The 25,540-nt window shown below is 36.4% G+C and overlaps 1 protein-coding gene across 2 annotated transcripts in view; it reads left to right on the top strand.

Annotated features, from left to right (window-relative positions):
- edrf1 (erythroid differentiation regulatory factor 1) overlaps window positions 1-25,540 on the top strand; it is a 75,557-nt gene that overhangs the window by 19,619 nt on the left and 30,398 nt on the right. Inside the window, exons 3-14 of one of the 2 annotated variants that reach the window (XM_073027594.1) lie at window positions 654-720; window positions 1,591-1,716; window positions 3,794-3,918; window positions 9,934-10,102; window positions 10,749-10,850; window positions 11,038-11,159; window positions 13,779-13,890; window positions 14,628-14,775; window positions 18,229-18,340; window positions 21,976-22,087; window positions 22,894-23,163; window positions 24,835-24,906. In XM_073027594.1, the coding sequence (XP_072883695.1) occupies window positions 654-720; window positions 1,591-1,716; window positions 3,794-3,918; window positions 9,934-10,102; window positions 10,749-10,850; window positions 11,038-11,159; window positions 13,779-13,890; window positions 14,628-14,775; window positions 18,229-18,340; window positions 21,976-22,087; window positions 22,894-23,163; window positions 24,835-24,906 (1,537 nt within the window). The remainder of the gene's footprint in view (window positions 1-653; window positions 721-1,590; window positions 1,717-3,793; window positions 3,919-9,933; window positions 10,103-10,748; window positions 10,851-11,037; window positions 11,160-13,778; window positions 13,891-14,627; window positions 14,776-18,228; window positions 18,341-21,975; window positions 22,088-22,893; window positions 23,164-24,834; window positions 24,907-25,540) is intronic. The other variant, XM_073027595.1, reaches the window with a different exon arrangement.

Genomic DNA, 25,540 nt, shown 5'->3' with positions numbered 1-25,540 from the left:
GAGGACTGGCCAATGAACCTCTGGTTTCCTTCTGAAGTCAATATTCTGCTCCTTGGTCTTGCTGACATTGAGTAAGAGGTGGGTGGTGGTGGTCTCCTCCCTCCTATATGCTCATTCATCATGATCTTTGAGTCAGCCTATGACCGTTGTGTCTTCAGCAAACTTCAATACGGCATTGGAGCTGGGCACAAAGAGGTATTAAGGCCAAGGTCTTGTAGCTTATTGATTAGTTTAGAGGGGATGATGGCATTGAATGCAGAGCTATAGTCAATAAAGAGAATTCTGATGTATGCATCTTAGTTGTCCACGTGTTTCAAGGTTGAAGTGCCTGTGAGATATCTTCTGCTGTGGACCTGTATTAGAAATGTAATAAAATTAAAACTAAAGTAAAGAATAAATCCAAAACCATCTGTGGATCTAATTATCTGCATCTAATCAGCTTGACTGTGAGAAGGATGCTGAATTGATGATGAGGAACAATAAATATGGCTATTGAGGATGTGTCAGGGTCTAATAATCATAAAGTAGAATTCTTTATAAAGTGCTGGATATGAACTGACCTTTCATGTCTTCATCTGAATTAATCTTGTTTAATTTATTGCTTTTATTTTGTGAATTTATCAGATTTATTAAACTGTTTATTTTTCCTGAAGCTTTGGAATGGCATACGACTTCATTGACTGCGTCGGCAATGATGTTGATGTTGTATCAGATTCAGAGGTACTGTGTTCATTTTAATGAGTTGTGTTTCTGTAAAGCTCCAGTATTTCTAAATCGTATATCAGTTTTAATTTTTCTCAAATATAATTTCCCCTAGAATACTCATGAAATTTTAGGGGTATTATAATTCAGTGGAAATCATCAGGAGGTTTTGGTAAAATTGCTTCAAAGATGTAACTGAATTATTCATTTTGAAATGTATAAATGAAATCAATTCTGAAGCATACTGCCTAACCATTTCAACATAATTTAGTTATTTGTATTGTTCTATTTTGGAGTGATAGACTGCAGTGATTCGTCATTATTCTTGTGTTTACTGTTGCTAGTTATGCTAGACATGCATTATCCAATCAAATAATTGCATGCCAAGCTACGAATTTCAGTGCAACTTCAGTACCTGCTTATTTACACTTGGCTATTTTTTTTGTAAATATTCAATTTAGTTTAACATTTTTATAGTTTTTAATTTGTGTGAATGTTTGTAACATCTTTGGAATGAAAGACAGTTGATAATTTTACTTTATTAAGAAGCACAGTAAAATGAAAAAGATTATTTATTCATATTGTGTAAAGCACACAAAGCTTTGTTAACAGCACATATAAAATTATTAAGTTAAACATACAAAATATTTAGTGAGGGATATTGTTAAGACTTTAGTATGGAAAACAATGCATTTCAATGTGATTTTCTGGATTATTGAGTAGTTATGTATCAAGATGTCAACATACTGTATTTTGGATAGATTAAATGGTGATTTGTCACTGTGTTCTATCAATGCTCAGTTAAATTGAGTACGTATTTTCATTAGAGATTACTGACAAATACCTTAATGTGACCAAAATTGTAACTCCATATTCTGTTAAAATTAGAACATTAAAAAGTTGCTGAAGATTCCATATAGCAAATCACATGTTAGCATGGGTGTTCATCGCATTGGAAGGACTCTCCTGCTTGATGAATTGGATATTCAGGAGCTTTTTGTGACCTCGTCTCAGGTAAGTTAAAAACTAACAAAGTGCTTAATAATTTAACTATGTATTTCCTTCACTCTATGGGTGCTTTATTGTACTGGTTAATGTGAGCAAATACAAGAGTTCAAATTAACATACATTGTCAACGATATTGGAGTCATTTCAACAGTTCAAATTATCTTGAAGATATTTATTGTTATTAGAAATATCATAATGAGATTCAAGATTTTGTTCCATGAAAAAAGGGATTTTTAATAAAACTTTTAAATTCTTACTTGCATGCAGGTTTGCGGCTGTCATTCCTTGGTGATTAATTCTGCAAACTTGCACAAATTACTCAATGATTTTGACCCCATTCCAGCCCGCAAAACAAGCTTGTCCCAAAATCCCATTTTTATTATGCCTTTAAGAGATCTAGTTAACTTTCTGTTGCTAGTATGCTGAGCAGAAAGACTTCACTTGAATTGCAGGATTGTGGATTCTATAAGATTGTATCTGTGCTGCACTGTACTTTGATCCCACTTTTGGGTTCTCCAGTCTATGGAGAAGATCAGATTTATCTATGAACTTTGTCTTTCCTTTTTTCCCTCTGTCTGATCCACCAACTGTTTACATTTCTTGTTAGGATCTATGGCAACTCCTTATCTAGAACAGATGGCACAGTTCAGTAATTATTTTTTCAGTGAAATGCAGACAAATTGCAATATGCCCAGGTATTGAGTTTTATTATCTATATATGCCAGGTTTTGACATTATCATGCCAAGAGATATGGAGAAATCTTGGAATGGAAGCAAGAAATTACTTTCATGAAATGTGGAAGTCTTTGAAATATATTTTCTTCATTTCCCTCTTGGCATTCTATTGGCCCATCTTGCAGAAATTCAGCACATAAACTATTGTCAGTGAGTCGAAGGGGAAGAATTGGGTAGGGCTGGGGTTCATTCAGAAGACCAAATGCAAAGTTAGATCAGTTGCGGAATGAGTAGAAAATTTAGAACACTTTATGAAAGTGAGATTGTGGATGCAGGTTTGGGTCTGAAATAATAAATTTGGTTGTTTTGGAGATGCTGTAAAATGGTGTGTGGTTAGCATGTAATCAGATCGTAAGGATGTTAACAAAGCAACTTTGTAAGCAAGTAGATAATGGTGGGGAGGAGATGGAGCATCAGTCATGTTTATCTAGGCCCATTGGAAGTGCTAAAAGGATAGTTTTTGTTTCCACCTTTCTTTCACTCACCTTATCCAAATTCAGCTGGACTATTTCCTGAAAGGTTTGGACAGCCAAGCTACCAATTGTTGAGAATGGAACACATTAAAGATTATGAAATATATTTAATTGAAGAATATGCCCTCTAAGAGAAAAGATTGTCAGTATCTCATTTAAACTGGAACAAGAACTAGATGTCGGAATGGGTTCACATTTTAAATATTTAAAGCAGCTTCTTGTCCACTTGATTAAAATATTTTTGTCCTTTGCAGACATCTTGTGTCCTTCACACTTTCCTAATGTATTCTCCTTGTGGGCCATATTCTATGATGTGAGAAGGAATATTCTAAACTATTTTAATTTTGACATCAACTGAGTTGCATTGCACAACATATTTCTTTCATCCATGGGGGCAGCAAGTAATTCTGTAAGGAACTACTTTGATTATATTGGTGGTGCAAATGATAGGTTTCCAGTCATAATGAGATCCTTGCTGGGATGTTTTATTAATTTTATAAGGCATTGAGGAATCCTGATCCATTGGAAATGAGTATATCTGTTTTGTTACCGCTTTATCTAAACTGGGGGTAGGCAACCTTAAGCACAAATGATTTTCTAGCATGCGTTATTCATTAATTTGAGGCAATACATAACTAGATATATTTAAATGGATAATTCCCATATTTTTAAAAATTTTTTGTTATTGAAGTTCATCATCAAACAAACATTTCCATATTTCAAGTTTTTTGTGGCATTTATCTGGCCCACCGTCCGCTCATTTATACGCGATCTGGCCCACAGAGGTAAAAAGGTTGCTGACCTCTGATCTAAACCTTGGTTGTTTATTTATTTTAATTTTTTTTTTGCAAATTAACAAGAGTTGTTTTCTTTAGACAGGGGATTGGAATTGGTTAAAAGAATTATACCAAAGGTTAGTGGATCCAAAATGGCAGAGGAAAAAAAAGAGCAGAGAACATTTTTATCAGAAAGCAATTCTGTCCAAATTTCTCTACCATAGGTAAGTATGCATTTTAACATCAGTTAATAGCTTGGAAATATCTTAGAAGTTCTATTGCAAGTATATTAATGTGAATTCAGTTACTTAAGTGGAGTGTTTTTTTTTTCTTTTTGTTCTTTTTACAGAGGTTGGACATGAGGCATTGGCTAAATCTAGTTGTGTGCAGTACAAAATGAAATGTGTTCTGGTCTGTGGATTCAGTCCTTTCCTAGCTAAATATTTGACAGTTCAGAAAAAGTCAATTAGGAAGCTTTTATGCCTGTTAAGTAATAATTTGGAGAATTTTACTTCTACAATTTACAAATGTGAGAAAATAAGTAAAAACCATTCAGTCTCTTCATGCCTGTTCTTTCATTCATTATGGCTGATCTTTCACTTCAGCTGTACTAACTTTGCATCCCTTGATCTTAAGATCCAAAGATCTATCCATCTGTCACCTGCAGAACCTGGTATCCATGGTTCTGTTTGGCAAAAAGCAAAGATTCATTATTCTTTTTGAAGAAACTTTTCATCTCGGTCCCATATGGCTGGTCTTACTCTGAGTCAGACTTGTGTTTCTAGATATTCTAGCCAGGTAAATAGGATCCCTGAATCTACTGTAAGATATTTCCAGAAGATAGTTTCTTGTTCCTCTAAACATGAGAGAGTATAGGCCCAGGCTGCTTAATCTCGCCTCGAAGAATGAATTCCTTGTAGCCCTTTCCTAGTCATTCCAAAAATCAATCGGTGAACTCTTTTGTGCTCACTCTATTGCAAATGTGTTCCTCCTTGGAGACTAGTTCTCTGCAATATTTCAAGTGCTTATAGGAACTTAATAGATAGAAACCTGGTCCAGTATTTGGATCCAAAATATCAATCATCCTCTGCCTCCAAAGATGCTGCCAGGCCTGCTAAATTCCTCCAGCAGTTTACTTATTTTTATTTAGCGATACAGCATGGAGTAAGCCCTGTGGGCCAATTGAGCCATACTGCCCTGGCAATCCTGATTAACCCTAACCTAATTGTGAAACAGTTTATAATGACCAATTAACCTACCTGCTACGTCTTTGCATTGTGGAAACCAGTGCACGTGGGGAAAACCCATGCATTCCACAGGGAGGACGGACAGACTCCTTGCAGATGAAGTTAGAATTGAACTCCAAACTCTGGAATGTCCTGAGCTGCAATAGTGTTGTGCTAATCGCTACACTACATTGGCACCCACTGTTTTTTGCAATCTACTTTCCTGTCCAATTCTAATATCCCTTAGATTTTTGGCACCGAAGAAACCATTAGACTTAACTTGAATATACTTGATGACTTAGGCATTCATTGTTTTCGGGGATAGATGAAGTAAAGAAACTTCTTGTTTCACTCTTAGTTTCAATCTAAGGGGGGTTTTTTTCTGGAAAAACAGCTTCTTACCATCAACTCTGACAATTGTCTTTTGGATTGCTGAGCATTTTTGCTGAGATTACCAGTCATTTTTCTAACTAATGATTGCATTATGGAATTCTGTCATTTCAGTAATCAATTAGTTTGGCAAATTAACACATTATCTAAGACAAATATACTTAATTAGAGAATAAAGACTGCACACAAGGCTTTGCTATGATCTTGCTAAAATTTATTATGATTGCAACAAGACTTTTATACTTTTGTATTGCAGCCCTTCTTTGAATACAACTTAAAATGTTATTTGCCTTCCTAACTGCTTTCTGTAACTGTTCACTTTTGATATTTTATGAATTAGCACTTTAACATATACTGTTCAACACATTAATGATTTTTGCACCAAAGTGCACAAGTTTATGGTATTTTCATATCTTCCATTTGACTCACTCATTTATTCAGTATACAATCTCTTGCTAGATCATTTTTCTTCTGCATTTGCTTGTAACTTTCAATGAACCACATGGTCTGGAGTTATAGATATGAAGGGTCTTTGCTCAGCACCAATAAGAGAACTAGCAGGAAAATCTTGTGGTAAATTGAAGCAAGAGACAGAGAGGGAAGAGGTAAAAGAAGCTCGGAGAGAAGCTTTTTTTTTAACTGATCGGGGTAAAGAGGCTAGACTGCGCAGGCGTGTGAAAGTTGGCCTCTGAGATCAGCGGGGGAATTTAAAAAGCGAGCAGAGACTGAGTACGAGCTTCACTCCAGGTGAGGGAAGGCCAGGTAAGCTCCTTTAATTAATCTAATTAGCTTACAAGTAGGTAATGGAGACGGCAGTTAGGGCAGTTGAGTGCTCCATTTGCAGTATGTGGGAAGTCAGGGTGAGCACAGATATCCCTGATGGCTACACCTGCAAAAAATGCATCCAGCTGCAGCTCCTGCCAAACCGTGTTAGGGAACTGGAGCTGGATGAACTTCAGATCATTCGGGAGGCAGAGGCAGAAATAGACAGGAGTTACAGGGACAACACGAGTGAATCTGCAGATGCTGGAAATAAATAAAAACACAAAATGCTGGCAGAACTCAGCAGGCCAGACAGCATCTATGGGACGAGGTAGTGACGACGTTTCGGGCCGAAACCCTTAATTAGGAGGAATTAAGGAATTAATCATCCCTAGGAATCAGGAGACAGGTAGTTGGATGACTGTCAGGAGAGAGAAGGGAAATAGACAGGAAGAGCAGAGCACCCCTGTGGCCGTTACCATCAACAATAAGTATACCGTTTTGGATGCTGTTGGTGGGGACGACCTACCAGGGACAAGTTGCAGTGGTTGCGTCTTTGGCACCGAGACTGGACCCTCAGCTCAGAAGGGAAGGAGGGAAAAGAGGAGAGCAGTAGTGATAGGGGATTTGATAGTTAGGGGGACAGATAGGAGATTCAGAATCCTGGATGATTTGTTGCCTCCCTGGTGCCAGGGTCCGCGATATCTCGGATCGAGTTCTCAGTATTCTCAAGAGGGAGGGTGAGCAGCCGGATGTCGTGGTCCATGTAGGGACCAATGACCTGGGTAGGAAGAGTGAGGAGGTCCTGAAAGGTGAGTTTAGGGAGCTAGGTGCCAAGTTAAGGGACAGGACCTCCAGGATAGCAATCTCAGGATTGCTATCAGTGCCACGTGCAGGTGGGTTTAGAAATAGTAAGATAGTGCAGATCAACACCTGGCTGAAGACACGGTGCAGGAAGGAGGGCTTCAGATTTATAGATAATTGGGCAGTTTTCCAGGGAAGGTGGGACCTGTTCCGGCGGGACAACAGAGAAGATTTACTAGTATGTTAACTGGGTTTTAGCACATAAGTTACAGGGAAAGGTTGAACAAGTTAGGACTTTATTCTTTGGAGCGTAGAAGGTTGAGGGGGGACTTGATAGAGGTATTTAAAATTATGAGGGGGTAGATAGAGTTGACGTGGATAGGCTTTCACTGTTAAGAGTAGGGAAGATTCAAACGAGGGCATGAGTTGAGAGTTAGGGAGCAAAAGTTTAAGGGTAACGGGGGGGGGGGATATTTCTTTACACAGAGTGGTAGCTGTGTGGAATGAGCTTGCAGTAGAAGTGGTTGAGGCAAGTTAGGTATGGTCATTTAAAGTAAAATTGGATAGGTATATGGACAGGAAAGGAATGGAGGGTTATGGGCTGAGTGTGGGCCAGTGGCACTAGGTGAGAGTAAGCATTTGGCACGGACTAGAAGGGCCAAGATGGCCTGTTTCCGTGCTGTAATTGTTATATATAAGAATGTCCCTGAATGTACAATATCTTACTGAAGTTTAAATACGGTGGTAACCACAGGCTATTAAATATGTTGCAATTGCCTAGTTTACTTCAATATTTAGTGTTGTTTGATGGTTCCATAGAAGTACACCCTTACAACAGGAACCTATTTTAACTCACAAGAACAGTATGGATGTGGCAAAATAGCAAGTATGGATCATAACTTGATCTGTCCCGGCGAAGTAAGATATTTTGGGTCAAGATGCCTGATTTGATTCAGTCCAATTTACATAAACCTATTTTCTCCATACATTGTGCTTAGCACATGTAGCACCGTTATTATTAACAAACTTCAACCTTGCCTTTTAGGAAGAATTAGTAAAATTAATTTTCTTGCCTTTTCAGTAGAATTATTAAAAATAATTTCGAAAAGCCGAGAACTTGATCTTTATCACTAAAATATTAGTAGTCTGCTAAAATCATGATCTCAGGAGTAAAATACAAGTTTTTTCTGCTGAAAAATGCTATTATACTGTGAGCTCTGTTCCTTGGAAGTTGAAGGGCGCATTGTACAGTATTTGTGTGTATAGATGCTAATGGTGTAATTTGAGACATTATGTTGATGTTGGTCATTATTTTGATATATCTATGTGAACAAAGCAGTAAAGACTGGGAATACTGCAAAAGTATAGTCTGTTAAACCCAGCACAGACATGAATCAGTTTTTTAACTAACAAATGCGGTGTAATCATGTATCAATTAATTCCTATGTTGGCATCCAGCAGCTGTTAATATAGTTTATCATCCAAGCTGAAGTGAAGTCTGTTGGTCTCAATAGTTCACAGGATGAAACCCCTAAAAAAAAAATGACAGTACAGAAAAATAAATCTGCATCTTAAACTGTTTATGTCACAATTTATTCAGAATTTGTGGCATTTTCTAATAAAGATTTGGTTTTCAATTTTTGAAATATTTGTAAATCGTTGGAGGTAATATTGTTGAAACAATGTAATACAATACCCAGTAAAACCTGATACAGAATAATCAAGAAATCTAGATTGAGATTGGGTTGGGGGGGGAAGAAGGAAGATGGTTTGCGTGTTCATTTCAGTTGGCTTACTGTGCGAGATTGAGTAAACTAAGATACTGTTAACATAGAAATATTTGAGAGTAAAGGAAAGCTGTAAGTGAACAATACAGCAGAATTAGAATTTTTGGATAAATGGCTGTACCACTTTATTGGCACAGCTTAAATTCTCCTTTCATTAATTCTTTTCATCACTATGTATCATAGTCTCATCTGTAATAATAGCAGTGTGGATTTTACTTTAAGAATAATACTTCTATAAAGTTTAACATGCTGGGTATTTAGACGCTGAATTTATTTTCAAAGGTAATAAATGTTCCATTTATTTGTATAGATAATGGGCCACATCATGCTCTTTTATAAGGGCATGTCACCCAAGGTGCCCAAGTTTACCTTTTTTAAATATGGAGGATGGGACACTTAATCCTGTGTACGAACAGGTATCAGCATAGTGGAGTAGATTCTGATATCCAGGCATCAGATAGTATATCCTGAGACTCGGTCCCTGGAATGCATCGACAGCATCTTAATGCCATAGGGGAGGAATGGTACAGTAGCAGTTAGTGTACAGCAACTGCTATAGGATCACAGTTCACGCCGCTGTCCACAAGAAGTTTATATAGTCTGCCTCTGATCCTGTGGATTTCCTCCCGATGCTCTGGTTTCCTCTCTCATTCCAAAAATGTACAAGTTAGGGTCAGTAAGTTGTGCGCATGCTGTGTTGGTGCTGGAAACATGGCAACACTTGTGGGCTACCCCAACTCATCATGGACTGTGGGATCATTGATGCATAAAGCACATTTCACTGTTACAATGCCTCAATGGACATGTGACAAATAAAGCTAATTAATTGCTCTGATAGACTTCTGATCTATTTTTAACATATTAAAGATTAGTGAAGGGAAATTTGTAGATTTATTATTTATAATTAGAAATTATAAAATAACTCGTGTATTGACAAAACATCAAAGTGAAATAAGTATTTTTGTGTATTAAATGTTGTCCCCGTGATGGGTGTAATTTGTACGCCAACTAGTCCTGGCATACAGCTGCATCTGACCCTTTCTTGCAGAGCTCATTAGATTCTGTCTTGAATCCAGTAACAGAGCAGATGTTCTGATCTGCTGACATTGGCTAAGGCACTGTGGTAAAACCACCAGTTTTCAGTTAGTTTAAGCTTTACGCTTAATGATTTGGGGGAAAATTGTACTTGTTGAATTTTATTTTGAATAGCAGCTGTTTATATTGTTATCAAGATTTTTGAAAGATACAATATTCATTTCAATAATTTTAGCATCAATGGAGATTGTCCAGCAGAAGCTGTTTCAACTCCGATAGCACAACCCACAGATGCGCAATCTCAGGAAAACCAAGTAGAAGTAGAGAAATCCTCATGGCCTGCACCTTTGAGGGCTCCTACTTCTGTCCCTGGAGATGGGAATCCTCAAAATCCTCAAGAACAGGTAGAATTATTTAAACTTTGGAAATCTGTTTCCTAAAATGAAATGAAGGTGTTGAGTAGGGTTTGTAACATGTTACCAATTATTTATTCAGGTTAAAAATAAATGTGCTAATTATTTATTCATGTTAATAATATTTACAACCTCAATTTAGTATGACATTTTTGTGGACTTATTTTAGAAGTATAATCACCAGGCAGCATATAGTAAAAATAATGATATGAAGGAATTGTGTATTTCTTTTTAGAATTTTTCAATCAAATATATTATTTTCCTTGACAGCCATTTGAATGATTTCCCTTTCCAGCTAGTATATTTTGGATAACTGTTTGTGTTCATTTGGATGGATTTGCAAATTGCATCATAAAAATGGGGAGAAAACCTGAATATTTCTTCACACTGTGATTTGAGCATAACGTAGTAGGAAATTAATAATTATTAAAATTCCATTATATTTTAAAAGTACAGATGTGGTAGCTAGCACAATTTTCCTTAAATTGCTTCAGAATTATTCAGAAGATTTAAAAGTCCGGACCATTTCTGCATAGTAGTCTAATATAGGCTCTATATTGATATTCTACATTTTCAATTATTCAATGATTAAATAGTGTGTATTGGGTAAAAATATACATGCTTGCACTTTTTGCAGGGGAATGTTCCTCTGGGAGCCACATATGTGTTAGAGCAGGTGGCCTCTGCCCCGAAAGAACAAAACCTGACTACTTTTTTGAATGAAGGGGAAAACAGTCAGGTATGGTGAAGATGACCATTTCCAATGAATTCACTGAACAAAGGGAACTATTATAATAGATCCTGATTAGCATTTTAATAAAATCAGTACTGTTATTTTAGTGGGCCTTGTCACAATAACTGATTTTTGTTTGATTTGCTTTTTTTTAAAACTTTCAAAATATTTTAATATTTTTCTTACTCCAAAGGGGCTAAAAAATGACTTTGTTAGGAATATTCTGTGGACGTTTGAAGATATCCACATGCTCGTGGGTTCAAATATGCCTATCTTTGGTGGTGGAAAATATCCAGCTGTCAGTTTAAGGCTCAGGTAAAACCTAATATTGAAAGCTACTCATTGTATGAATTTTCTGTTTTCCCACTACTGTAGACATTAAAATTATGTAAAATCAACTTTTGGGGGAACACACATATACAAACAAACACCATTTATTGGTACAAACACAAGGGATTCTGCAAATGCCAGATAACTACATATAGATGCTGCCCTTTCCCCATGCCTTATTTGTTTATGAAGGTGAATGCAAAAAATTACAAATCTTGATGCTTGTTCACCCTGAACTGTGGAACTGAGGAAAATTGTAGTGCCTCAACAGGAACAAGAAATGACAACATCCATTTGGTATTTGAACTGTCAACTTTCCAAGATAATTTTAAAAAAGATTGTTTTGTACTAACTTGAAAGAGTTTTTAAGCAATCTAACAATCATAATGCTATTCCAAACAACTTGGTACAAATGTAATTGCACTCACTTGAATTCCTCAAAGATTAAGTTTGCAAACAGAATAATTTGTTAACATGCCCATGATTGCCAGCTGAGTTTGAAACATTTATTCATACTTATGAAATCTTTTTAGAGATCTTTAAACAGCTACAGTATGAAACTCAGACTGGGACTTCTAGAAGATGTAGTAAAATGCATGAAATAATTTACAGTACTGTGTATCTTGTATTTAATGACTAAAATTTTTGAGCAGTACTGTATTTTGGTTGAAACGTGGTTGGGAAACAGAAATAAGAGTGCATAGCTTTGCATTAGCTCAGAAATGTTAAATACTAGTTGGTAACTGGAAAGACATAATATTCAGTACTGTGCAAAAGTCTTGGTCTCATACAATATACTTAGCTAGGGTCCCTAAGACTTTTGCACAGTACTGTATTTGTATAACAGTTATTTCTATAAAGATTATGAATTATTTTCTATACTTTAAAAAACCTTGATATAAAAATTCTTCTATATAAACATATTGTTAATACAAATACCATGTCCATTAATGACTTGGATGTAAATGTAGGAAGTATGATTTATACATTTATTATGGATAGCAAGGAGTGTTGTCTAACATTGCAAAATAGAAAACCTACAGCACAATACAGGCCCTTCGGCCCACAAAGCTGTGCCGAACATGTCCTTACCTTAGAACTTCCTAGGCTTACTCATAGCCCTCTATTTTTCTAAGCTCCATGTACCTATCTAGGGGCCTCTTAAAAGACCCTAACGTTTCTGCCTCCACCGCCAGCAGCCCATCCCACGCACTCACCACTCTCTGTGTTTTTTTAAAAAACACTACCCCTGACATCTCCTCTGTACCTACTTCCAAGCACCTTAAAACTTTGCCCTCTTCTGCTAGCCATTTCAACCCTGGGGAAAAACCTCTGACTATCCACACAATCAATGCCTCTCATTATCTTGTACACCTTTATCAGGTCACCTCTCATCCTCTGTCGCTCCAAGGAGAATAGACCGAGTTCACTCAACTTATTCTCATAGGACATGCTCCCCAATCTAGGCAACATCCTTGTAAATCTCCTCTGCATCCTTTCTATGGATTTCACGTCCTTCCTGTAGTGAGGCAACCAGAATTGAGCATAGTACTCCAAGTGGGGTCTGACCAGGGTCCTGTATAGCTGCAACATTACCTCTCTGCTCTTAATCTCAGTCCCACAGTTGATGAAGGCCAATGCACCATATGAGTTCTTAACCACAGAGTCAACCTGCATAGCAGCTTTGAATGTCCTATGGACTCGGACCCCAAGATCCCTCTGATCCTCCACACTGCCAAGAGTCTAACTATTAATGCTATATTCTGCCATCATATTTGACCTACCAAAATGAACCACTTCACACTTATCTGGGTTGAACTCCATCTGCCACTTCTCAGCCCAGTTTTGCATCCTATTAGTATCCTGCTGTAATCTCTGACAGCCCTCCACATTATCCACAACACCCCCAACCTCTGTGTCATCAGCAAATTTACTAACCCATCCCTCCACTTCCTCATCCAGGTCATTTATAAAAAATCATGAAGAGTAGGGGTCCCAGAACAGATCTCTGAGGTATACCACTAGTTATCGACCTCCATGTAGAATATGACCCATCTATAACCACTCTTTGCCTTCTATGGGCAATCCACTTCTGGATCCACAAAGCAATGTCCCTTTGGATCCCATACCTCCTTACTTTCTCAATAAGCCTTCCATGGGGTACCTTATCAAATGCCTTTGCTGAAATCCATATATACTACGATGATCAGTTGGAAAGTTGGGTGGGGCAATAGCAGATTAAATTTTATCCTGTCATTGAGGTATTGTATTGTGGAAGGTGGTCAAGTGCACAACCTACCTACTAAATGATGGGGCTCCATAGAATTGATGAACAGAAGGACCTTGGGACACAAGTACTTAAATCCACTGAAAGTAGCAGCGTGGATAGAGAGGTGATGAAGAAGGCATACTAAATATAGTAACAAAATGTCAGAGCTGGGACATCACAATGTAACTGTAGAAAATATTGCTGGAACCCCACTTCAAATATTGTGTGCAATTCAAGTTGCCAAATTGTAGGAAGGGTATGATTGCACTGATGTGGATGGAGAAGAGCATTACACGGTTATAAAAGTTTTCTGTTGCTTTGTTTTTAATTTTCAGAGATAGCAACAAACCGATTAATATATTGACGGGGATTGACTATTGGTTAGATAATCTAATGTGCAATGTTCCAGAGCTTGTCATGTGCTTTCACGTTAATGGAATTGTACAGGTAAAAATATTTTTCTTTATGGTATAATATTTTTTGCTTTTAGTCCAGTTACCATTTTTGTATTTAAAATGATTAACTTCAGGAGCAATAAACATTTTCATCAAATTCAGGAAAGATAAAGATACAGAATTTCCAGTAAGTGCTCTAAATATCTTTGTATCACAAATGACTTTTGTGGTCTCAGACTTTTGAAATTAACTGCAGTACCGTAATGCAGATTCCAACCTTATTTCCATCACTACTAGTTGATTAAAATTTAGTTAACTTTTCCTTAACAGGGAAGTTAGTCCAAACACATCTAATTTTTGTTGCATTTGAACTCGGTCTTTGTTCTAGTCACTGATCTTTCTCACCTGCCCCACTTCATTATTTGCCTACTTTCCATTGTAACCTTAGCAGTGGAAAGGTTAAAGAGGATTGTTTATCTGTTTGTATGCCACGCTTGCACTGATGAGAGACATCTTGGGCCACATGTACAGAATTTCCCCAGCAGCTATTCAGTACGTCTTGGGGTACATGGGAGTCTCTAGTCTAATATTTTCTGCTACTTGCTTCTCGTTACTGCTGATGATTACAAACTGCTAACTGGAGATGGTCATATTTGTTAATTATGCTCCAATTTTATTTATATTGTTAGCCAGTTTAAATGCCATTTTAACTAAGCAATTTAAAATTTTCTATAAGGTGATAATATTTTCCAATTCCAGTTTAATTAGCTTTACTTTTTTTTTCCATAGCGATATGAAATGATTAAGACAGAAGACATTCCCAATTTGGATAATTCTAGCTTTTCCACAAAAGTGGTTAAGGATATCGCTCAGAATATCCTATCTTTTCTAAAGGCTAATTGTACTAAAGAAGGGCATACATATTGGCTTTTTAAAGGTGAGCTTTGAGAATTAGAATAGAATCCTGGATCTTTTAGGATAATACTAAGCAAACTATACACTCAGTGGCCACTTTATTAGGTACACCTGTACACCTACTTGTAAATGCAAATATCTAATCGGCCAATAGTGTAACACCAACTCAATGCATAAAAGCACGTGGACATGGTCTATAGGTTCAGTTAGTGTTAGGACCAAACAGCAGAATGAGGGAGAAGTGTGATCTAATTGACTTTGACTGTGGAATTCTTGTTAGAGCCAGATAAGGTTGTTTGAGTATCTCAGAAACTGCTGATCTCCTGGGATTTTCATGCCCAACAGTCTAGAGCAGTGGTCCCCAACCACCGGGCTGCGGAGCAGTGGTTGGGGACCACTGATCTAGAGTTTACAGAGAATGATATGAAAAACAAAAAAAACATCCGGTGAGCAGCAGTTCTTTGTGGGTGAGAAAAACACTTTGTTAATGAGAGGGGTTGGAGGAGAATGGCCGGGCTGATTCGAGTTGACAGGAAGGCAACAGTAACACAAATAACCACAAGTTACAAGTGGTGTGCAGAAGAGCATCTCTGAACACATACCAAATTGATGGGCTACAGCAGCAGATGACCATGAACGTGTACTGTATTAGGTACAGGAGGTATCTGATAAAGTGGCCACTAAGTGTATGTTTTTGTTTATTGATTTGTTGTTTTCAATTGTACATTATTTTAAGTGTATTTTCAGCAACATTGTAGATTTTCAGTTGCTTTTTGTACGCATTAAATCAAACAATTGTGTTCTAACTTTCTATATTTACATATCCCCTATTTTAATTTTAAAACAGTTCTGTTCCATCATACTCAACTCAAATGGGTTGCCTTCTCACTCGCTACCTGGAATAAAAGTATAATAAATCTGTCTAAAATTATTACACCTTTGTCGAAGTACTGGGCTTTCCCCTTTGCCTTACGTTTGTATTTTTTGTATGGAGGGGACAACTTACAACTTGTGCTTTGATTTGTTTTAAAGGTTTAATGTGTAATGTCATTTATTTTAGGGTAGATCTCAATTTACAAAACTTTTTCCCTTTTTTTAAAAAAAGAATTCCTTAATGCCAGCTCTGGAGAGAAATATAGTCAGTATTTGTAGACAATAGGAACCATGAATAAATAAGTATCAATCTTTGACCTACTTCCATTGTATCTTATAGTGACATTGTAGAAGCCAATATTCCACTTTATGATCAATGACATTTGAAATTTCAGGTTCAGTTACAGTATATCTGCAAAATTGCAATCCAGGTTACCAACTCTACTGTTACCACAGTTGATTTGAGCAGATCATAGTAACTTGACCACTGCATTCCACCTCACATGAACCAAGTATAGCATTGTAGACCTTTTTTTAAATTGACTGTAAAAACAGAAGTAGATTCAAAGGTTCATTTACTATCAAAGTATTGTCAAAAGGCAGGTAGCCAGTGCTCACCTTCCACATTCGCCTTGATGTTTCAATCTCCCTTGTTGCTTTAATTGGCAAAATGGAGTCAAGCATCGGCTCATTCCCCATCCCACAACCTGCCTGCCGTGGGATTGGCGCATGCTGCCTCTACCTCCTGGAGACCACAGAGCACTGGAACACCAAAACAGTCTCCAAATAGCAAATCACAGGCTCCAACAATTCCAGAATCACATCCAAGAACAAAAAAAAATGTAAAAGACATAAAAGAACTGAAATATGTTTTCATGATCTATCCAGAAGATGTCCAGAAGAGTTGTACGCAAGTGCCATCTTGGCCAGAAGTTTCTTGTAGGGAAATCTTTTGGGTCCACATTCATCTTAATGTATTATATTGCTTTATATGGTTCAAGACAGCCAAAGATGATCTTACTATTCTCCTTGTGGGCAATGCTGAGTTTGACTTGGTTTAAGCATCTCTTAATCCACGACACAGGCAACATAGAAATAAAGACCTGCAGATGCTGGAATCTGGTGCAACAAACAATCTGTTGGAGGAACTTAATGAATTGAGGAACATTTGAGTGGGTTGGGGAGGAATTGGCAATGTTTTGGGTCAATATCTTGCATCTGGATCCAGGGTTTTGACTGGAAGTGTCAGCAATTCCTTTCTTCTCAGATGCTGCTTAAGCAAATTGTTTAATACTCAGAAATGCTTTGGGTTTAAGTGAATATTCAAAGTCCAATCTTCCAGAGGTGTAGTGATTTAAGAAAAAAAATCATGGTCATACTGTACCACCCAAGTTAGTTTTTTTTCCCTTCTCCCTTCAAACAGTAATTGTGTGAGCAATAACTTGATCATTAAGGTTCCACAAAGTTAACAATGCCTCTGGATATCTGCTTAACGTTGGACATTTGGCTATCAACATTTTTTATTCCCTGACACCAGTTGTTCTTGTAATCCAAGGACTAAAGTGCTGTTGCTTAATTCAAGGCTTGCAACTGGTAACATATAATGAGGTATGTAATTTCAGTTTCAGGCAGCAGTGACAATTCAAATCTAGGAAGATCCAAGATAACCATATACTACATCAATTTCTCTCGGGATGATGTAAAGCTTGCAGAAATTAATAGCTTATAAAGAGGCTTTCGAAAGTATTTTGCTACATCGAAGTATTAGGCATATTCAGAGATGACAGTTTCAACATGGAATACAGCACTGGATAAGCTCACACAATGGAATATACCTTAGTTTAGTATAAAGAGTTTTATTAGATAAGAAGAGCTCTCCAGTTGTCTGCTAGTGATATTTCTAACTGTCATTCATCACCTACACAGGAAGAACTCTTGCTAACAATATTACAGACTCTGGATTCGGATATATTAGCACCACCTCCAGCTTGCTGTCCTTACTGCTGCTTAGGTTTGCAAAGCCCATCATTACCATATAAAGCTACAAGTTAAAAGCAAGAGCTTAACTTGCCGTGTTATCTGTTCTGAAATTCAAAAACATTATAACTGATCTTACTAAAACCTGACTGAAATTTGCTTACTTGTGCTAATTCTTCATCTCATTGTGTATCAAGAACGTATCTACCTCTGTTTTAGAATATTTTTCTGTTGAGGAAAATTTGTAAATGTTTAAAAAAAAATGAAGTCACTTCCATCGGTCTTGCATGAGCTGTGTTCCTTGAATTACTATGTGTAATTTTTATTATCTTAATACAAGATGTGCTCAATATTTTATTTTTGATACCACTGATTTATATCTTTATGCTTTTGATTAATAAACTTGCCCCGGTTTTTGTATTGAGACTTAAGGTAAAATGTAATTTTGATTTATGCATTTTAACTTAATACAATGTTTTCATGGATTGAAATCAGCAGATATCTGTGCAAATATGGTTTAGCATGCCTAATCAAACTTAAGTTTCACTGTAAATAGATCTTTTAAGAAATTTATCTGATAAAATTGCCTTTCTGGAAAGTCCTCAATTGTTTTTGTCACCTATAGCAAGTGGAAGTGATATTGTAAAACTCTATGATCTGACAACACTTTGTGAAGAAACCACTGAAGACAAATATCAAAATCCTTTCACAATGCCAGTGGCAGTTTTGCTATACAAGTAAGTTTCCATTTCCTTCTAACTATCTGAGGCTTAACTTAAAGTACCTTAATGGTTTGGGTCATTGAAGACAGCAATTTGCCCTAAAGTTTCTATGCTAGTTGTCATTGTATCACTTCCAATCTTTTATTCTGCATGTGATAATTATTAACTCTGGTTGCATGCTATGTTTAACATTTATCTTTTCACCCAATTTTGACCTTTGTAGTGACAGTGGTTTGCTTGTATTGAATGGCTTTCTTTCCTTTTTACATTTGCTTTAGAAAGTTCTCTTAATAATATTTACTTTATTGATTCCAAGTTGATCTTCTGTTGTATCATGACATACATTTTGCCTTAATGATTTTAAGCTGGTTTATGAAAAGATATTGAGTAGGTAGCCAAGTATCCCCATAAATCTTTTGCAATACCAGTGCATTAATCTCCTTTGCAGGTTGATGTGTTTTCACATTGCACTGTAATTATTTATTATAATCAGTTTCTTAGTTTTCATAAACTTCCATTTAAACTTAATTATGTAACTTAAATATTTGAGTCCATGTGTTTAAATCTTTAAACCCAGCTAACTGTTGAATGACTGTTAATCAATTAGTTCCACATTTCATCATAGAAAACTTAATTGTAGCCAATTACACACTTGAACTCATGGTGAAAATTGTCTTTATGACTTTTGACAGCAATTCTATTAAATGTCTTCAATTTTGACAATAAGAAGAATACATTTTTGTGCTGTGGTTTGGTGTTTGTACTTCTGAAAGTCTTCTGGACAACAATCTAGCTGAGATAATTTGAATTATGAATTGACATAATTGTCATTCTAATTTCAATATTGTTTGCAAAAGCCTATCTGAAAATGTCAGCAAAACAAAAATGGACAAATTGAAGATGAATGAGTGGTTTGTGTTTGTATGTACAGTGCCTATAAAAGGTATACACCCCCCTGGAAGTTTTCATGTTTTATTGCTTTACAACATTAAATTACAGTGGATTTAATTTGGCTTTTTTGAAACTGATCAACAGAAAGACTCTTTAGTGTCAAACTGAAAACAGATTTCTACAAAATGATCTAAATTAATTATAATTATTAAACACAAAATAATTAATCACATAAGTATTCACCACCTTAATATAACACACCAAATCATCATTGGTGGAAACCAATTAGTTTTAGGAGTTATATAAATGAGTTAAATGGAGATCACCATGTGCAGTCAAAGTGATTCAATTGATTGTAGTAAAAATACATCTATATCTGAAAGGTCCAGCTGCTGGTGAGTCAGTATCCTGGCAAAATCTACACCATGAAGACAAAAGAATACTTCAAGCAACTCTGCAAAAAAGTTATGAAAAGCACAAGTCAGGAGATGGATATAAGAAAATTTCCAAGTCACTGAATATCCTCTGGAGTACAGTAAAGTCAATCATTGAGAAATGGAAAGAATGTGGCACGCATGTAAATCTGCCTAGAGCAGACCGTCCTCAAAAACTGAATGACTGCAAGAAGGGACCAAGTGATGGAGGCCACCAAGAGACCTATGACAACTCTGGAGAAGTTACAAGCTTCAGTGGTTGAGATGAGAGAGACTGCATACAACTGTTGCCTGAGTGCTTCACCAGTCACAGCTTTATGGTAGAGTGCAAAGAGAAAGCCACTGTTGGGGGGGAGGGGGGGAAGCATGAAAAATTAGCTAGAATTTGCCAGAAGGCATGTGGGAGACTCTGAAGTCAGCTGGAAGAAGATTCTACGGTCTGATGAAACCAAAATTGAGCTTTTTGGCCATCAGATTAAATGCTGTGTTTGCCAAACACCACACATCATCAAAAACACGCCATTTCCATCTTGAAGCATGGTGGTGGCTGCGTCACGTTTTGGGGATGCTTCACTGCGGCAGGCCCTGGAAGGCTTGTGAAGGTGAGGATAAAATGAATGCAGCAAAATGAAGGGAAATCTTGGAGGAGCACCTGATGTAATCTGCAAGAGAACTGCAACTTGGGAGAAGATCTGTTTTCCAGCCAGATAATAACCCCAAGTATAAAGCCAAAGCTACACAGGAATGCCTTAAAAGCAACAAGTTAATGTCCTGGAGTAGCCAACTCAGAGTCCAGACCTCAATCCAACTGAGAGTTTGTGGTTAGACTTGAAAAGGGTCGTTCACTCACAATCCCCATGCAATCTGTCGGAATCTGGGCAGTTTTGTAAAGAAAAATGGGGAAAAAAATTCAGCATCCAGATATGCAAAACTGATTGAGACTCAAGGCTATAATTTCTGCCAAAGGTGCATCTGCTAACTGCTGACTTGAACGAGATGAATACTTGTGCAATCAATCATTTTGTGTATTATATGTAATTAATTTAGATCAGTAGAGATCTTTTCACTTTGACATGAAAGAGTATTTTTCTGTTGATCAGTGTCAATAAAAGCCAAATTAAATCCACTGATTCAATGTTGTAAAACAATAAGTTATGAAAATTTTCAAGAGGGGTGAATCTTCTATAGGCACTGTATATATTTTGTTACATATAGCATTTAATATAAATCTGTGAGTGTATATTTACACTTTCTGTATAATTTGTATATTTACACTTTGAGGAGATTGAGCTGTGTAAGGCTCCCTGCCGCCATTCTACAAGAGCACCATCAAGAGTGACCTGTTTGTCTGCATTATTGTGTGGTACAGAAGCTCCAAGGCATTAGACTGCAAAACCCTACGGAGGACAGTTTTAAAAACCACAGAGGATCACTGGGTCTCCCTTCCATTCCCTCTTTCTCCTCCACCCCCCCCCCCCATTTGTGACATTTACTAGGGAAATTGCATATGAAGGGTCCCTTTATTACCTTTGTTGAGGATCCCTACCACCCATCCCACAATCTATTTGACCCACTACTGTCAGGAAGGAGGTACAGAAGCATCAGGGCTAGATCTGCTAGACCTGGTAACAGTTTTTCTCTCAGATTGTGAGACTAATGAATATCCTGCCACCATCAAGGTCTTGTCACTAGGACAGCAAGCTGTTTACTATTTGCTTGTGCTGTACCTTACTGGATGCATTTTGGATTATATTTTATCTTATTTATAGTTAATATTTTGCTCTACATGCTGTGTGTGATGCATGTTGTATGGGTGCACTATGGTCTGGAGGAATGTTGTTTCATTTAGTTGTATATATATAAGCAAATGACAATTAACGATCTTGAAAATGGCTTTGGTAATTGAATAAGGTAGTTTATTGTTTAAATAAATAGCTCATAGGAGAACTGGTGGTGTGAGATAACAAGTGGATATTGCTGATAACAAGGATTGAAATGGAGATTAGCAGTGTCAGCATAGAGCTCTTGAGATTGTGGCCCATATCTTCCCAATACTTCCTTCCAAAAAAAACTTTGCTGCTTCTAGGTTGTGGGTCTATTTCTGCAATATGTTATCCATCTACCACCCTGCCACAAATGGATTAAAACCAGACAAGTAAAATGAAAGAAATGTAAAAGAAAAAGCATTAAGATAAGGTCAGTCATAATATCCAATATATTACACACAGTGCAGAACTGTGAAACTTGCTCTTTGTTGAATAGCTGTTCAACTTTGCAAATGCACATTAACCAAGACTTTGCATGAACATGTGTTACGGCTTACAGGGTTGCAAGCAACATGATGATGAAGAAAGTTCAGAACAGAAAACATTACGGTATCATAAGGATGCTCTTGTTAAATTGCATTAAATTACTGGACAAAGAAAAACATCCCCAGGTATATTTTTTTTGTATGTTGGTCTTTGTAGACTCTGAAATTATTTTTAAAATTCTGCCATCAAAGTAATTAGTACACTTCCCTATTTTTAAACCTTTATGCTGCTTTAAACTAAAGCCATAAATGCCTGTGTGCAAAAATACTCAGTAAGCCACATCTCAGGTTTGTGCATGTTGTCTTCCAATGTTTAATTGCTTATTGTAAGTGAGATTAGTAGAGCAGGAAACCCCAGCATTGCTGGTAATTGAATAACAGAACCACGTACATGGCAGGTGAGTCAAAGGATAAGGGATTGCTGGCTGTCAAAGCTACTGAGGGACAGATTGGGCACTTAATAGCACAAAGTGTGTTTGTTACTAGTAGTGTTTGATCAAGAAACGATATGATTCTAGGAAAACCAAGAAAAATATTGTACCATAAATTAAGGATAGTTGAAGGACTGAGCTTTGGTTTCCAGAAATGTAGTTTTCCTGTAATATTTGTGTTTGTAAGTTCTGAAATATATCAGTTATTGGTTGCTTTACAGCTTAGATGAAACTTTTCATCATGGTTAGTGTACACAATTGTTTGTATTTTTATAGTTCCTTTCTTGAATTTGGGCTATTCTAAAGCACTTTACAGATAATGGAATTGTTTGATGTAGAGATCTTTATTAAATTAGATTTCTGCAGTTAGTGAATTTATGATGCATCGTTGTCTAAACCTTAATTGTAAAATTTAAACATTTTGCTGCTCAAGGTTTGAGCAGAATTACGTAAATGAGGAAATGCATTCCTATTTAACTGTTATTTCAACTAAAATTTCAGTTTGTGCAGATTATTGCTTCAGCCAATTATATGATCTCAGAACTTTTCCAACTGAATGAGCCACCAAAACAAGATGAAAATGGATCAACCATGAATGAAAATTCTGATGATAGTTATAGTGAAGATGAGGATCTTCCAGAGGACAGTGATGAAAATGGTTCACTCAGCAACGGCTCTGATCCTTCAGATGATAGCAAAGCTGTAGCTGTCATTAGATCTGTTGGCGAGTTGTCTGTTCCTGAAAAGTACAAATCGACACACCAGATAAGGGTATGAGCAAATTTTTAATGTTTGTTGCAAGAAAATGTATATTCCAAACTTCATGAATACTAATTAGAGGTGTATATTATACTCAAAAGTACAGTAATAGAACACATTTATTACTTGTCCATCCTAAGTAAATAATTTTTTTTATATATTAAATTTTTAAGAGAATTGCATACAATGTATAGAATAATAGAGTACTGAAAATTAATATTAGCCCTCCCCCCTCCCCTTAACCCTTCCCCCCTTAACATCCCTGTCTAAAAAAAGAAAAAAAAAGAAAGAAGGATTGCCTGGATATCGGAGGATCCCCACATGCTCCATGGAGTTCAAAATAACTTTAGTATATATCTTTATTTTTTCCCCCAAATAACTAATAATTTTATCTTCAAAGGACCTATATATTTTAAGAATTATTATAAAGCAAGTCAACTTAGATTTATTGCATCTTTTTTTGATGAAGAAAAACCGGCATGGATTAGAATAGAGTTAGATAAGATAGGAGAAAATATACCAGAAGATTTTATATGTAAATGGGAATCCAAATGGATACGGGAAAGGAAAGAATCTCTTGTATTAAAACATTTGATCGATTTATGGAGTAAGGTAAATGAGGATGATGAGATAAAGAAATCTTTATTAGCAAAGAGAACCCTAATTCAAAATAGACTTATTCCTTTTACAATGGATAATCAACTTTTATATAACTGGTTTCAGAAAGGGATCAGATATATAGGTGACTGTTTTGAAGGAGGTATATTGATCAATTAAAGAATAAATATAAAATATCAAATAATACTCTTCTGTTTTCAATTAAAGGCCTATTTAAGAGTTAAACTGGGTCAACCAATGTTAATGCCAAAACCTAATGAAATAGAAACTTTAATTCAAAAAGGAAAAATTAAAAAAATTATGTTTTGTATGTATAATTTGATTCAAAAACAGACAATTAAACCAGGAATTCATAAGTCAAGACAAAAATGGGAAACTGATTTGAATATTAAAATTGATGAAAAAAATTGGTCAAGACTATGTCTTGATAGTATGACAAATACAATAAATGTCCGACTTAGATTAGTACAATACAATTTTTTACATCAATTATATATTACACCACAAAAAATAAATAGATTAAACCCAAATTTATCTGACCAATGTTTCCGATGTAATCAAGAAATCGGTACTTTTTTTACACTCTACTTGCTCTTGTTTTAAAATTCAACCTTTTGGGATAAATCTAAGACTTTTACTGGAACAAATTATTGGAATACAACTTCCACATAGCCCAACATTATTTTTATTAGGCGATATTGAAGGGATAATACCGAAACCTAAATTGAATGAATATCAGAAAAAATTTATAAAAATTGCATTGGCAGTAGCCAAAAAAGCTATTACAGTTACTTGGAAATCAGATTCATACTTGACTATGGACCATTGGAATAATGAAATATATAGCTGTATTCCACTTGAAAAAATTACTTATAATTTAAGAAATGAATATGATATATTTTTGAAAATTTGGCACCCCTATCAACAAAAGATAGTAAATAAATTCTTGAAACAAATTTGCTTACATTAGAGACAAATAATATAGCCTTCTGAATAATTGGTTTCAAAACTAATGAGATTGATTTTAAGTTGAAAATATCTTTACGTTCAATTTTTGTTTTTAAGTCCAGCTGTGCCTTTCCGGTTTGCCATGACATGGAGGAGCGATGTAGAGTTGTTCTCAATTATGTTCTTGAGGTAATTTAAACAATTACTTTGTGTAAGTGCCTCTGCTTTTCTGTATTGGCTTTACAAATGTGCACATTACAGATACTTGCAGAATGGTGCAAGGCTTACCATAGTGACACACAAATATGGTAAACTAGGCTTGCCATGCTTGTTAATGGGTATCTGGGAGTACAGTTAGATGAGAAGCTAGACTGGACTGCCAACACAGATGCCTTGTGCAGGAAGGCACAGAGTCGACTGTACTTCCTAAGAAGGTTGGCGTCATTCAATGTCTGTAGTGAGATGCTGAAGATGTTCTATAGGTCAGTTGTGGAGAGCGCCCTCTTCTTTGTGGTGGCGTGTTGGGGAGGAAGCATTAAGAAGAGGGACGCCTCACGTCTTAATAAGCTGGTAAGGAAGGCGGGCTCTGTCGTGGGCAAAGTACTGGAGAGTTTAACATTGGTAGCTGAGCGAAGGGCGCTGAGTAGGCTACGGTCAATTATGGATAACTCTGAACATCCTCTACATAGCACCATCCAGAGACAGAGAAGCAGTTTCAGCGACAGGTTACTATCGATACAATGCTCCTCAGATAGGATGAAGAGGTCAATACTCCCCAATGCCATTAGGCTTTACAATTCTACCGCCAGGACTTAAGAACTTT

This window comes from Hemitrygon akajei, chromosome 23 (genome assembly GCF_048418815.1).
Source record: "Hemitrygon akajei chromosome 23, sHemAka1.3, whole genome shotgun sequence".
In the NCBI taxonomy this organism is placed as follows: Eukaryota; Metazoa; Chordata; class Chondrichthyes; order Myliobatiformes; family Dasyatidae; genus Hemitrygon; species Hemitrygon akajei.
The sequence above is the reverse complement of the archived record's forward strand: the minus strand, read 5'-3'. Positions and strand labels throughout refer to the sequence as shown.